This window comes from Polypterus senegalus, chromosome 6, assembly GCF_016835505.1.
Source record: "Polypterus senegalus isolate Bchr_013 chromosome 6, ASM1683550v1, whole genome shotgun sequence".
Classification (NCBI taxonomy): domain Eukaryota; kingdom Metazoa; phylum Chordata; class Cladistia; order Polypteriformes; family Polypteridae; genus Polypterus; species Polypterus senegalus.
Window position 1 is genome coordinate 115,166,442 of NC_053159.1, and position 13,885 is coordinate 115,180,326.

The window sequence follows — 13,885 nt, forward strand, 5'->3', positions numbered from 1 at the left end:
AAATCTGCACACTAATAGTTGCCTAATAATTGTGCGCACATATGTATTCCCCTGATGATGTTCACACTCACATTTCCGTTGTGAAACATTCAGGTTTCAGGTTTATTAACATTTTGGATTGACTGATAGCACTGTGTTTGTTCCATATTAAAATTAATCCTCAAAAATACAACTTGCCTAATAATTCTGCACTCCCTGTAATTAAAAATACTGCCCGCCATGCTTTCTAATGGGAAGGAATTTTCTTTTAAAATCCTTGTTTTAACTCCATAGAACTCTAAATCACTTATGAATTTACAGAAATATTTTAATATGTGCCACTGAAGGGAACAATACTATTTTATGTACAGTAGAACCTTTCTGTAACAATTATTCTAAGGTACTTTACAAGTAAAGAGCTATGCTTCAATTGTTAACATGTATGTTCCAACTGCAGCAGAGTGAGATTAAGTGATTTGCTACGGATGACGCACAGAGTTTATTGCAAGAATTAAAATTGACATGCTTGCGGTTTAAAGTCCAATGGTATATTTGCTACACCACAGTGTCTGCCTGAAGCATGTCAGATATGTGAAGGATATGTCCATTACATATATTTGTCACATTCTGTATAATTGCTTTCCAGGATCTATTTTATTACATGAATTTCAATTAAATATCAGGGCAAAGAGACCAAGCAACACCGTCTCACAAACAATAGAAACAATCTTCAAATAGACACCATTTTCTAAGTAATCACAACTACACGTTACTACTAATCAACATCTATCAGGAAGATGTACAAGCAGAAGTTGAGGGAAGGAGCAGTCTGTTGCAGTTTCATTACAGTAATGTTCTTTGTGGAAGTGTTTAGTACATAGAAATTAGGTGTATGTTCTACTTACAATAGAACAGTCAATATACAAAAACCCATTCTTTTCCTTTTACTGAATGAATACGGTTCCACTTTAGTTTAGACAATTATTAAGCTAAACACTTATTTTGCATGATTGATTCTTAGACTTTAACAAGTACAGTTTTAATGTAAAAAATGAATGTAAAATGTGTTAAGCTGGAGAAAAAAATGCAAATTTGCAGTGAAGGTAATTAAATGAATGTACATTAGAGCAGAAAAAATATTTTCAAATACTTTAGAACATGTACAATTTTCAAATGTCCACTACAAGAATTGATTTTTGTGATCATCAATAAGCATCTTTGTCATTATTCATAAATCAAAAAGGGATGTTACATCACCTTCTTTGGATACCCAAAATTTCATAAAGCAGCTGTGTATAATTTTGGGAAACCTATACTGAGTTTCCAAGCTTACTCGATATGAATTCATAATTGAGACTGATGAAATGCAATAGAAGAAATGCACTCCCTTTGAAGATAGTTGACTAACCCTTGCACCTTAAAGAGGACTCTGAATAAATGATCAGTTTATACTTTTGAATATGCAGGTGTCATGGATTTACCTTAATGTTTATCCATGAAGCAGCCCCTATAATACATTGAATTCATGTTCATTTCTGTGCCCCAATTTCAAAACTGCATAAAAGCATTTTATCCCCAAATCTACAAGTATTGATGAGTGTACTGGAAAGGGCTGAAAACCCTCTTAAAGTTCTCCTTCATGTACTTTAATTTAGAGATTAGATTAGCTGCAAACTACTGTATATGCTGCCTCCTATGTACCTGCAATTGTAAATGCAATTTTGAAAACATTTTGTTCATAAATTGCTGCATCAGCCAACAGTCCATCCATTAGTTTAACCTGCAGGGTCCAATATAGGATTACAAGAATACACTTTGGAAAGAATACAATTCTACTGCAGATAGCCGTTAGTCACGAAGTGTACCTAAAAATTCTGCTCAAGCCTGTATTAGTAACATAGTGAAAACTAAACATTGTAGCACTATGTATCCAAATCAAAAGGTGATCAAAATGACCACTTTCAAGGATAACTTTACTTACGTTAAAGAGGATCTGCACAATTGTCTTTAATTTAACACCATGTAGGTTTTATATACTCAGCTTTCAAAATAAATACTTCTAAACCGAAAACACACAGATGGACACTTAATTCATTTTCAGTGATGTGCATCCAGTTTAAACAGGTCTTATTATTCACCTGTTTGAGAGGGTGGAGAACTAGAATTTGATTATAAGATTACTTCTAGGCTGTCAGCAGTAACAACAGTATGGAGGTTAGACTTTTGTAAAATTGTGTCATCTTGCAATTAAAATCAAACACACACAAACAATTGCAAAAAAAGGAGATTACAGTTTACTCAACTAAATCCAAAGATGGTCAGATAAATTTAGCCATGCAGTCCACAAAAAAGATTTAATTTCAAAGAATTCAAACCATCAGAAACAATCTAGAGAATATTAGACAGTTCTGAATAAATACACCTACATAATTAAATGACTGTATCCTCTAGGACTACTTTGAAGCAAAGGTTTCCAATAAATTCATGTGTGGAACAAAACTAAAAAATGGCTTAACCTTGCAAATGCATACCATCATATTATCTTATACAGTATAAGACAGAACTTTGTTATCAGTGTAACACTTACCGTTTTTCTTTCTGAACATTAGTAAGCCCTGGTGTGTCCAATATAATCTACAAAGCATAAAAACAGAATTATCAAAGTACATATTAATAGAGACATTTAAGAAATTACTTGAATAGCAGATGAGTTGCACTTGTATTCAAATTTTGTTAAACTTACTTATTGAAACAAAAAATTCTGCAGTCTAATTATTTACTGCTATGTGAAAGCAGCTTAAATGTTTAACTTCCTATCAACTGCATAGCAAAAAAAATGTAAACAGTATGTAAAGTTATCTGACTAGACTAATACTTCAGATAAAACTAACCGCATAATGACAGAAGAGGCAAAGTTCTGCTCTGAATTCTGTTGCATATTAATCTCAATTTATTCAATCCTAAACAGCTTTAGCAACAAAACAAAATCAAACTCTTAAAACAAATTTGAAAATATATAAATAATCTTGAGAGTTCTAAATATCCATCTGCTTCAAAATTGCCATTAATATGTACAGTTATTCTAGTGTAGTTTCATTTTAATTATCAAAGAAGAGCATTTACAAAGAAAACAGCAGGCACTAACCAATTGGGTATCATCTTCAGTAATAATACCCTGTGCACTGGATCGAGTTGTATGTACTTTCTTCGACACAGGGAATACCTGAAGAAAAAAAAAACGTGCTATATTACTCACTGGGGAAAATAAATACATATTTTTAGCAGTATCTTAAAAAAATTACCATGTAATTAATTACATCAGTCATACACATTTACAACCAACCCTTAAAAATGTTACCAAAATCAAACACAAAACTGCACAACTCTTAACACAAAATCTCTGACTTTGCACTGTTTAAGAAGAAAAACACATAAAAATGTACATTTTTCCAGTACTCTTTCCACAAATGTGCAATTATTGAGTTAAATAATTCATACTCTAAGTAGTTCAATGCCATATATACAAAGTAAAAAGTATGTGAACCCCTAGGCGTTATCTATATTTATGTCTAATTCCCATATAAAACATGGTTGTATCTTCATGTAAGTCACAATAATGAACAAACACAGTCTTCTATAGCTAAAGATACACAGATTTTCAGAGAATTTTTGACCATATTGAATAAATCATTCAAACTGTGAAACTGAAAGTTGGAAAAAGTAAGTGAACCCTAAGCTAATGACTTTTTAAAAAGCTCATTGTAGTCAGAATGTAGCACATCTGGAGTCCATTTAACGAAACAAGTTCAGTGTTGTGGCCTAGAATTACTTTGATTGATAAAACACACTATAAAGTTTGAGTTTTTGACAAGAAGCATATCCACATGGAAATCATGCCTTGCACAAAAGAGCTGTCTAAAGAGCTGCAACCGAGAATTGTTAATCTACATAAGGCTGGAAAGGTTTACAAAGTCATCTCAAAGATTTTAGATATTCATCAGTTTACTGTTAGGCAAGTTGTCAATAAATGGAGAAAATTTGGTATTGTGGCTACTCTGCCTAGAAGTGGGCGCCCTGCCAAGATGACCCCAAGAGCGCAACGCAAAGTCAGCAATGAGGTAAAGCAGAACCCTAGAATGACAGCAAAGGACTTGAAGAAGTCATTAGAACTGGCTAACATCTCTGTTCATGAGTCAACTATACATAAAACATTGAACAAGAAAGGAGTCCATGGCAGGACACCAAGAAGGAAGCCACTGCTATCAAACAAGAACATTGCTGAACGCCTGAAGTTTGTGAAATAGCACTTGGACACTCCACAACGGTACTAGGAAAATGTTTTGTGGAGTGATGAAACCAAAACTGAAATATTTGGGACGAACAAGCAGAACTTCATTTGCTGTAAAAAGGGCACTGCATATCAACATCAAAACATCATCCCTACAGTAAAGTATGGTGGAGGGAACATCATGATTTGGGCCTGCTTTACTGTGTCAGGGCCTGGGCAGCTTGCCATCATTGAGGGGAAAATGAATTCACAAGTTTATCAACAAATTCTCCAGGATAATGTGAGGGTGTCTGTACATCAACTTAAGCTCAGAAGAGGCTGGGTGATGCAACAGGACAATGACCACAAACATTGCAGCAAATCCACAGCACAATGGCTTAAGAAGAACAAACTCCACCTTTTGGAGTGGCCCACTCAGAGCCTAGATCTCAATCCTATTGAGATGCTGTGGAATGACTTGAAGAGAGCCATACACAGAAGACAACCAAAGAATATGGAAGAGTTAAGGCAGTTCTGCAGGGAAGAATGGGCTAAAATTCCCCCCGCACGATGTGCAGGTCTGATCTGTAGTTACAGGAAGAGCCTGGTTGAGGTCATTACTGCCAAAAGAGGATCAACCAGTTATTAAATCCCAAGGTTCACTTACATTTTCCACTAGCAATATGAATGTTGTATGCGTTTGTAAAATAAGGACATGAAAGAGTAGAATTTTTTGTGCGTCATTGGCTTAAGCTCATTGTGTATACCAGTACCTATGACTTAGACGAAGATCAAATCACTTTTTATGACCAATTCATGCAGTAAACCAGATAATTCCAAAGGGTTCACATACTTTTTACTTTGACTGTAATAATATTAATCAGGAACCTCATTGAATGTTTATGGCTGGAAAAGAACACAACAGTAGCTTGGAAAGATAGAAAATTGTTACTAGGAGTTTCAGTGATGGCAAGCTTCAGAAGAAAAAACGTCAAAGGTCATGCTGGCAATGAATTCACAAAGCAAGGCATCAATTAGCTACAAAAATATAATTATCAGTTTGCAGTATACAATTCAAGATTACGGGTAATGTGGTACAAAGATTAGGCAATAGACAGCAGTGTAATATAGTCAGATGAATCCTCATTTGAAATGATATTTACAAACACATTAGTGCACATGTAGAACACACCAAAAGATGACAAGGCCTGAGTGTTTGGTTTCAACAATGATGAGCTCCATTTGTGCTAGTAACTTTGTTAGCTGTACTTGACTGACCTGCTTTGAGATTATTTACTCCATTAATGAAGCATTTTTTTCCTGTATGATGGATTGTCTCCACCAATAGAGCTTAAATGACCATCCAGTCTTTTCATATACATGAAAGACATTTTCAGTCGCAAGACTTGTATCTGCTCTATTAATAAGGGTTTGATTAACTGACTTTCCTGTAGATGAATTATACTATTCTACTACTAAGAAAATTCAAATACAAGTAGCTTATATTTCATTGTACTGGAGTGTTCAACTAGTAGGACATGACCTGCTCAATTTGTGGTAAGCAAAACCACTCAAGGCTAATCTCTCAAAAGTAAGGGAATGGCATTTTAAACTTCAATTACCTAGCTACAAACCTGTTTTCTAATAAACACCACACCCATAAAGCTATCTGAACACCACAAGACTATAGTTAGAAAAAAGGATTAGACTAACAATTCTAAAGAATCAAGTTGATCAGACATGCCAAAATGTTTTGATCTGATGGCATGTGGCAACTTCATATTGATGTCTTCACTTTTAAGGCAACTACTTCTACCTTGCAGTACTATTCTGTTCCTACTGCTTGCTTGTGATCTAAGAGGGAATGACCTCTGACATACAGAAAGTAACCTGGGCTTTTTTCTAATTGCACAGTTTATTGATTTGCTTAGACACCAGCACTGTATTCTCCAAGAGCAGTAACATGGCTTTGGGACTATATGATAACTGCGAAGAATATTTCAATCAGGAGGCATTGTAATCATAAATATACATTCACAGATGAATTTAGTTTATACCTTCTTGCAAGTTTGTTGGACAAAAGAGACAAATCACATATTAACCTAGAAAAAAGCACTGGCAAATTTCACGTAATACACAACAGCAGTGAGCTTTTAAGATATAACCTTAAAACTATGTTTACAGTTAGAGATAATTTCTTCCATTGTTTTCAAATGTACCTTTCTGCCCAGAAGATGATTAGATAATGTGGATTTTCCAGCATTTGGTGCTCCAATGACTGCTATTTTTAGCCTCTTGGAATTCTTTGGCTGATCTGGTCTTCTTATCAACAAGTTGTCCTGTTCCACTACAAAAAACAACCACTGTGAGATTTCTAAGATTAGTGTTATAACAGAAATACATGACAAGCAGCCAAATTTACCTCCAATACTTCAGTGATTAAAATTGTCATTAAATAATACATAAAACAGGTTGGCTGTAAACACAGAATGGTTTGAAGAATTGTATTAAAGTGAACTATTTCATTTTAAACAATCTAATTAATTTTAGTTACACTACTTGAAAGTAATAAAGTCATAGGACTTGTCTTATTTTTGGTTACATTTAAACCTATTCAGAGACACATTTATGGATGAGTATTTCAACATGTATAGGTTTATGGACTTTCATGCACTATTAATCATGCATCTGGCAGTGAGCTGGTCATTTAACTGCAATAGTACTCTTCCATGTGTAGACTGGTGGAAATATGGAGCAGGTACTTTTTCTTTTTTTTTTTTTTAAAACTGCAGAGTGTGCCTTTGCAGTAATATAAATGGATCCATAGAATACACTGTAATTTATTCTCCTGGTGTCTTGGTGGTGAAATACTACAAGGTAGTGCACAAATGTGAATGTGGCCTTATAGTCATCTAGAACAAAGAACTAAAAAGATCTTTCAAAGCTTCTAAGTTTAGAGGCCCTCTTCATATCACATCTCATCCTAGCAACAGTATTTAGCTCAGCAATCATTCTATCTGGTTTAATTATTAATAACATTCCAGCTTGAAGCAGAGTAGGATACTTACTCCAGATGCATGATGATATATATTTCAATATTTAAATTCAATCAGGCCTGCAAAAATTATGTAATTTCAAACAAAAGTACTCTAATGTCGGCAGTCACAAAAACATAAGCACAAATGTTTTTGAACAGGATTAAAAAGATCTATTCACTTGAATGAATGCCAAAAGTGATTATTCTTTTTCACAGATTAAAGCCATTTGTGCTATTTACAGGGACAGAATATTCATATTGCTCAATAAAATTCTCATTTAATTGTGGTAAGAATAATGGTTTAATTTTAAAAATGTCTTTAGTGATTTATTTCAATCCATAGAAAAAAAATAACAATGAAAAAGCTATTAAAGGGCATGAGCTTGAGTTAAAATGATAAATGTAAATATTTCCCTAATTCAATGATGCTTAATCTAAAAATCATATTTTCACCTATCATAGCACTTTATACTGGTGTTGTATCTCTCCTGGTAAAAGAAGCTTTGCTGAAGTTCAAGCTCACTTCTTTTTATAAAACATTCTATCTGAAACAGACATTAATTTATGCATATCTCCCTTTGAAATCAGCACCTCTTTCATCCTCTGGAGTTAACAGTGTCATGAACTTGTGATTCTTATTTTATTCTGATTTCAAATTTTATTAACAATTCAAGCAATTTAGAAGTGATTGGAATTCTGCTGTTTATTTTTGCCAAATTATGTGCACAGGTATGGATTATCCAGGCAAGAAATATTGGCCAATTCTATCTTTAGTGAACTTTATTAAAATTGCCACAAAATTCAAGAGGACTTCAAAGCTAAATTAATCCCAACACAACAAAAACAGATCATCTTTTTACTGAATATGTATCTGACTTTTGTTACAAGGGATTGCTCCACAATGTTCATTCCTAATAAGTGGTGAAATTTTATTTTGGGTTATACGTGAATAAAAACATATTTTTATTTTTTTTATTTATTCATTTTATGAACCTGTTTATTAAAAAAATGTTTAAGGGAATGGTTATTTTTGCAAACTATTAACACATTAATTAGGATCTAGGCTTTACACAGGTATCTGCACAGCACAAGTGGTATGCAGGTAAATAGAATTTATTAAAATACATTTAAAAATTAGGGAGGTACAGTGGCATATTTGTTAGCACTACTGCCTCATGGATTCCACGTACTGAGTTTGAATCCTCTGTCTAGCCATCACCTGTGTAGAGTTTGTAAGTTGACCTTGGGTTTGTGTTGATTTTTTTCCTACATCCACAAATGTTAACTGCAGATTCCAAAATTGACCTTGTGTGAGTTGTGTACATCAGTAGGCCCTACAATGAACTATCAAAAGCTGTTTCCTGACTTGATGTCAGTGCTGGTGGACTGAACAGTTTAGCCCTGCATTGAATTAACCAGTTAGAGAAGATTATATTACAAAAATTAATACATTTAAAATTCGACATTATGATCTTTCCCATTGCACAAAATGTTTTAAAGAATATCACACAAAAAGCTATTTTTTTTTTAATAAATATAAATGTGGGTAACAAATTTGCTGGAATTTGGGGATACATTAAGGTATTCCTCATAGCAAACGCTTCCAAGGCTTAAATGATCATTTTTGCAGTCTACAAGTGAACAAACCACATCATTGCCTGAAATTCAGAATTTATAAAACATTACATTTTTAAGGGTGATTGGCAAGGATATAAATTATGCTTTTTTTTGTGTGGGCAGGGGTTATCTTCTTATACTGTATAATACGCTACCGTGGCTGTTCGTTTGTCTGTCCAGGATTTTAAATCACCTGTAGCTCGCAAACCGTTACACCTATTGACTTGAAATTTGGCACGCATACTACATGACATCTACCATCCTCTTTCGGGTGATGATTTTTATTACTCTTTTTATTTTTATTTTATTGTAGAATCAACTCTCAACAGCGCGCAGCAGGGTGGCCGTGCAGCACATGCATATGGGCACCGTTCTCATTCCCTACCACCTTCGCTAATCATTCTTGAGGCAAATTGAAGACTTAAGTGCCAGCTTAAGTGAAGAATTAAAGAAAACGTACTAAGTAACTGCAACACAAAAACTATGAAAACTAGGAATGCTCAAGTCAAGTGCATTCACTGCACGTTATCGAGCAGTACGCAGTTACTGGTGTATCATATATATTAATGAATGTTTACTATTACTCCTAAATTTTGCTTCATTTGCTAATTTTCAAAGAAACATTTTGGGGAGATGTAATGAAATATAGTTTTTATTAATCTAATATTGTACAACTAACTAATGAATGTGTTTATTATGTAAAGTTGCAATGTTTAGTAATGTTGTTAGTTTCATATTTAACTATCTGTGTAAACTCTCTGAACTTGTTTTTAGACCAGAGTGTTACAGAAGAATAAATTGTATAGCAGAAATAATTTTCTTCATTGTAATTTTCTCCCCCATTTTTATCAACACCTATTTAGGTATTGTGGTTTTATTCCTACATCCCAAAATGTCCATCTAAACTTACTTGTTGCACTGTAACAAACTAATGTTTGATCTAGGCCTTTAATCTCCTCCTGATATTATTGGGTTAGGCTCTCATTTATTCTAAAATTTGACTAAGGAGCTTTGGTAAATAAATTAACATTTAAATAAATAGATAATATTCTCAACTGCTCTAAAGGACTTTTAAAACCCTCAGTATAAATGACAAACACAATATTAAGAAATGTTTAGTAAAACTGGTTCAGTTGCAGGATTAGAAATGATGATAAAAGTAATTTTTTTGTAAGGCACCCATGTACTGAAACAATACATTCAAAAAAGAGACATAGGCACTATCTATAATGCCATCTACACCATTGGTTCTCAGATTTTGCTGCTCTAAGGCCCCCCAGTGAACCATGTGAATGTAAGAGCCCCCCAAGATATTTCCCCTACTGTGTTGTTGCTGTCCTGACAAAGGTTTTTATTTATGAACTTACATTTATTAACAAAAAACTATTTCCGTGTACTGCTGTTTCACTAGTATTTTAAAACATAATGAAAAATTAAATCACCATTGCAACAGCAGTCAGTAATAAAATAATAATAAATAATAATTCTTACTAGTGTGAATTTCTTAATCATAGCATAAAATCAATATACATATCTATACCTATACAGTATGTATGTATCTATCTATCTATCTATCTATCTAGATACTTAACAGATTTAGATAGAGTTCTTTCTATAATTTGCTTGAACATTCCAGTTGATTTTGCAACCTCTCTCATCACGCTAAGAATTATAGTTTGATTGCAGTACCGATATATTAGCATGAATCTGAAAGAGACACAGCGGGCCGAGGAGAGGTGGGCAAGGTCCTCCTCACTAACACACAAAAGCTGCTCACAACTCACTTGACTTAAGTATTACTTATTAAATTAAGCATAAAATTTCTGAAAATAACAAATCAAAAGTAATTTATAAAATGCAGACTTAACCATGACATTATTTTTTTCTTAACCTAATTACAAAAGCTACTTTGTTTTCTTCTGAATTCAGCACTGGAGAATTTTCATCCCTGACAGCCATGTTTACCACAAGTAAAAGTGTTTTCTCTACATATGTGACAATTAAAATGATGGAAAAGAAGTGGAAGGACAGCCAGCCCAGACACATGTGCAGCTTTAAAAAATGAACACAGCAGCTGCATTTTTCAAGTTGCTCTACCATCTCCTTTATATGCAATAATGCTAAAACACTAAAGGTTTTCTATGACAGTGAGGCTTGTCACCTTTTCAGTTTTTCTTATTAGCTTAATAGGTCACTAAATATGCTAACTAAAGATTAGTACAATAACTGGAGTATATATGAAACACCATTAAAAGTTGCTGTTCAGAAAACTGATAGTTATGATGGGTCTTACCTATCAATATAAAAAAAAGTCTTGTTTGTTTGTGTTTGTGTGTGTGTGTGGCCAGCCCCTTTGAGCAATCTATTTGGTCAGTTTGGTTTTTATCCGATTGGTCAATGTCACTGTGGTTGTTCAATCAAATGCAATCAAGAAAGGAAACACCTGGGAGGGAATGTTGACATACACAAGGATTGTGAGGATAGTCAGCTTCAGACACATGAAGTATTTGCAAGAATAAGAATGGTATTTTCATTGAGTAATAGGGACCCATCTAACATTGGTGGTTGTCAAAATGCGAACAGGAACTGATCATTGAGAGTTGAAGACAGGTTTTATGGGAACGTGACTAAGAGAGGAAACATCAGCCAAGAGAGATTGAGAAACATGAGGATAACAAAGAAAGACGTAGGAGGAACACAGAGGGTAAATCTACTGCAAAAACAAAAGTAAATTTAAAAATATTTGCCATTACCTGTCTACACCAGCTAACGTTGCTAGTGGAACATATTGTAGTCACCTAGTAATTGGTTTGGGAAGAAGGCTCCACTGAACAAGGAAGTGAACACAGAAAGCGGTTTATTTAATAATTGCAAAAATAACAAAAACTAAGGGAATAATAAAATGAACCAAACTTGGAACCATTTACATATAATTAAAACCCCCTCACTGTTCTGATAATGAGAGATGCCCTAGCTACTAAAGTACCATCCAGAACTTTCTATTTGGTTCATAGCTTGCTCTTCTACTTATGATCTTCCGATTGTTCACTTATCACCACTTCTAAATTGACTATGGTTTCTGCATTATCAACAAGTGATTCTTTTCCACCACAGACAAAAATCATCCAGATTTTTGAATTTACCATTCAATTTGGCTAATGTGCTCGCCACCCTCCCGAAAGAAATGCCTCCCATTCTAGCAAGCCCTTCCTTTTTATTTCACCAGATCACAGTGCCTCCCTATTTTGTTCCTCAATGTAAGTGTTTTGCAAGTTGCCCTGAATTTGGTGCTCTTCGCCTCCGTTGCCAGATCCAAGTGTTGCACAGCTGCCATTGTGCATCCCAACCAAGACGCTGCTGTATTTTGAACGTTGACATTAAGCTTAAAAGCCCTGCTGTAACTTTATTTTTAGTGACAGGAATATTTTGCAGATATTTTATAATTACTTTTATTCATCTTGTAGCCACATAACCCAAACCCCCACCCCGTTCACTGAGGCCCCACCGTTGAGAACCTCTGATCTACGAACTTTAGCGACATTTTTAGTAGAGTAACAACATAAAATAAAAAGAAAATCACCTTTGCTGGTTGACACTGGTGGGGCATGCGGCTGTGCAAAACTGTCTTCCTCCCACTGGCGGCGGGTGCCGCTGTTAATAACTTTACTAAGTGCGGACTTGCCTGACAGGAAAACTGCTGGTATGTGATTAAAAGCAGGCACGCTTTTTCTTCGGGGAAACTGAACAGCACCTTTGGGAAAGATAAGATAGGTTTGTAGAAGTCAGTGAGATTCCTATAGGCAGTGGATAAGACAACTCCAAAGGGACATTGTCACAGGGTTATTTATACATAAATTATTAACTATACACAATTACAATGCCAAATAATACTTTCTAATAGTAACCATATAGCCTGTGCGCATATATAGAAATCCCTGTATGGTTTAACAAGTCAACGACAAAAATGAAGGATTTGTCTTTTGAATTAAATAATAATTTGAATGGCAGAACTAAACAGATTTTAAATCACTGCATTATCCAGTAGCTCCTGCAGAGTTGTGGGCATAAGAAGCTCGATGTGGAATGACCACAGGACTGAAGTTCCAACAACGTTCGTAATTATCGCTTGGCCACCCTCGACTTTATCGATCAGTTTTACAGCCAAATGACTGCGGCAAACTGGTGCAGTTGCGGTCATTAGTAACACGCAGCACAGAAAACCAGGGCTCGAGCGTACAGTCATAAAGACTCTTTATTCCATACAAATTCCATATAATTACCGTATTCGAATACATCATATTAAATGAATACTTATTGTTTAAAAAAACCTCACCAGGTGCGTATCTGCAGACTGTTCTAATTAGAACTGACACGTAACCGGAACGCATACACCTGACGCACAGAGTCGCCATTTTCGTTTAATCGTCGGTCATTTTTTGACACTTTCCATCACTTGCAGTCACATCTTGTTTGTGTACTTTATGCTCACGTTTCAAGTCTGTGCGCTGCCATATTGTTTGAAACATCGAGTTAATTTTAGAGGTGACCGCTTTCCCAGAACCGCGTTGGAAACCTACAGCGACCTCTAACGACGTGGAGGGATTACTGCATCATCCGGAAGGAGAGTTGTGGGAGACACATTGCAATTGTAGTAAAATCAGCTTCAGGGTAGTCGCGTCACCGTTGAAGACATACATATTTTGGTTAATTGACTTCAGATTGTCAAAAATATGAATGCAAAGCGTTATTTAGAAAAATTGACAGGGACCATTGCTGCAAAAACATCTTGCCTGCCATGGTGGTGTCAGGATAAAACGAAATAACATGAATTGTTGCTTTTCAACGTCTGCATGTTCATTTTTTAAACTGGCATTTTCAATTACAGGGACCTTTACACTCGCAGTGTGGTCATTGCTAGTACGGAGTTTGCACTTTCTTCCAGTGTTTGTGTGGGATTCTCCCTCCATATTTTGGTTTCCAGTCAT

At 34.8% G+C, this 13,885-nt stretch overlaps 1 protein-coding gene across 1 annotated transcript in view; it reads right to left on the bottom strand.

Moving 5' to 3' along the window:
* Positions 1 to 13,446, bottom strand: part of eral1 (Era-like 12S mitochondrial rRNA chaperone 1) — a 33,950-nt gene extending 20,504 nt beyond the window's left edge. The window contains exons 1-5 of the mRNA XM_039756839.1: positions 13,234 to 13,446; positions 12,481 to 12,651; positions 6,466 to 6,593; positions 3,125 to 3,202; positions 2,567 to 2,613 (exon numbers count right to left, since the gene is read on the bottom strand). Coding sequence (XP_039612773.1) covers positions 2,567 to 2,613; positions 3,125 to 3,202; positions 6,466 to 6,593; positions 12,481 to 12,651; positions 13,234 to 13,312 — 503 coding nt within the window. The 5' untranslated portion in view covers positions 13,313 to 13,446. The remainder of the gene's footprint in view (positions 1 to 2,566; positions 2,614 to 3,124; positions 3,203 to 6,465; positions 6,594 to 12,480; positions 12,652 to 13,233) is intronic.
* Between the last annotated feature and the right edge of the window lie 439 nt (positions 13,447 to 13,885).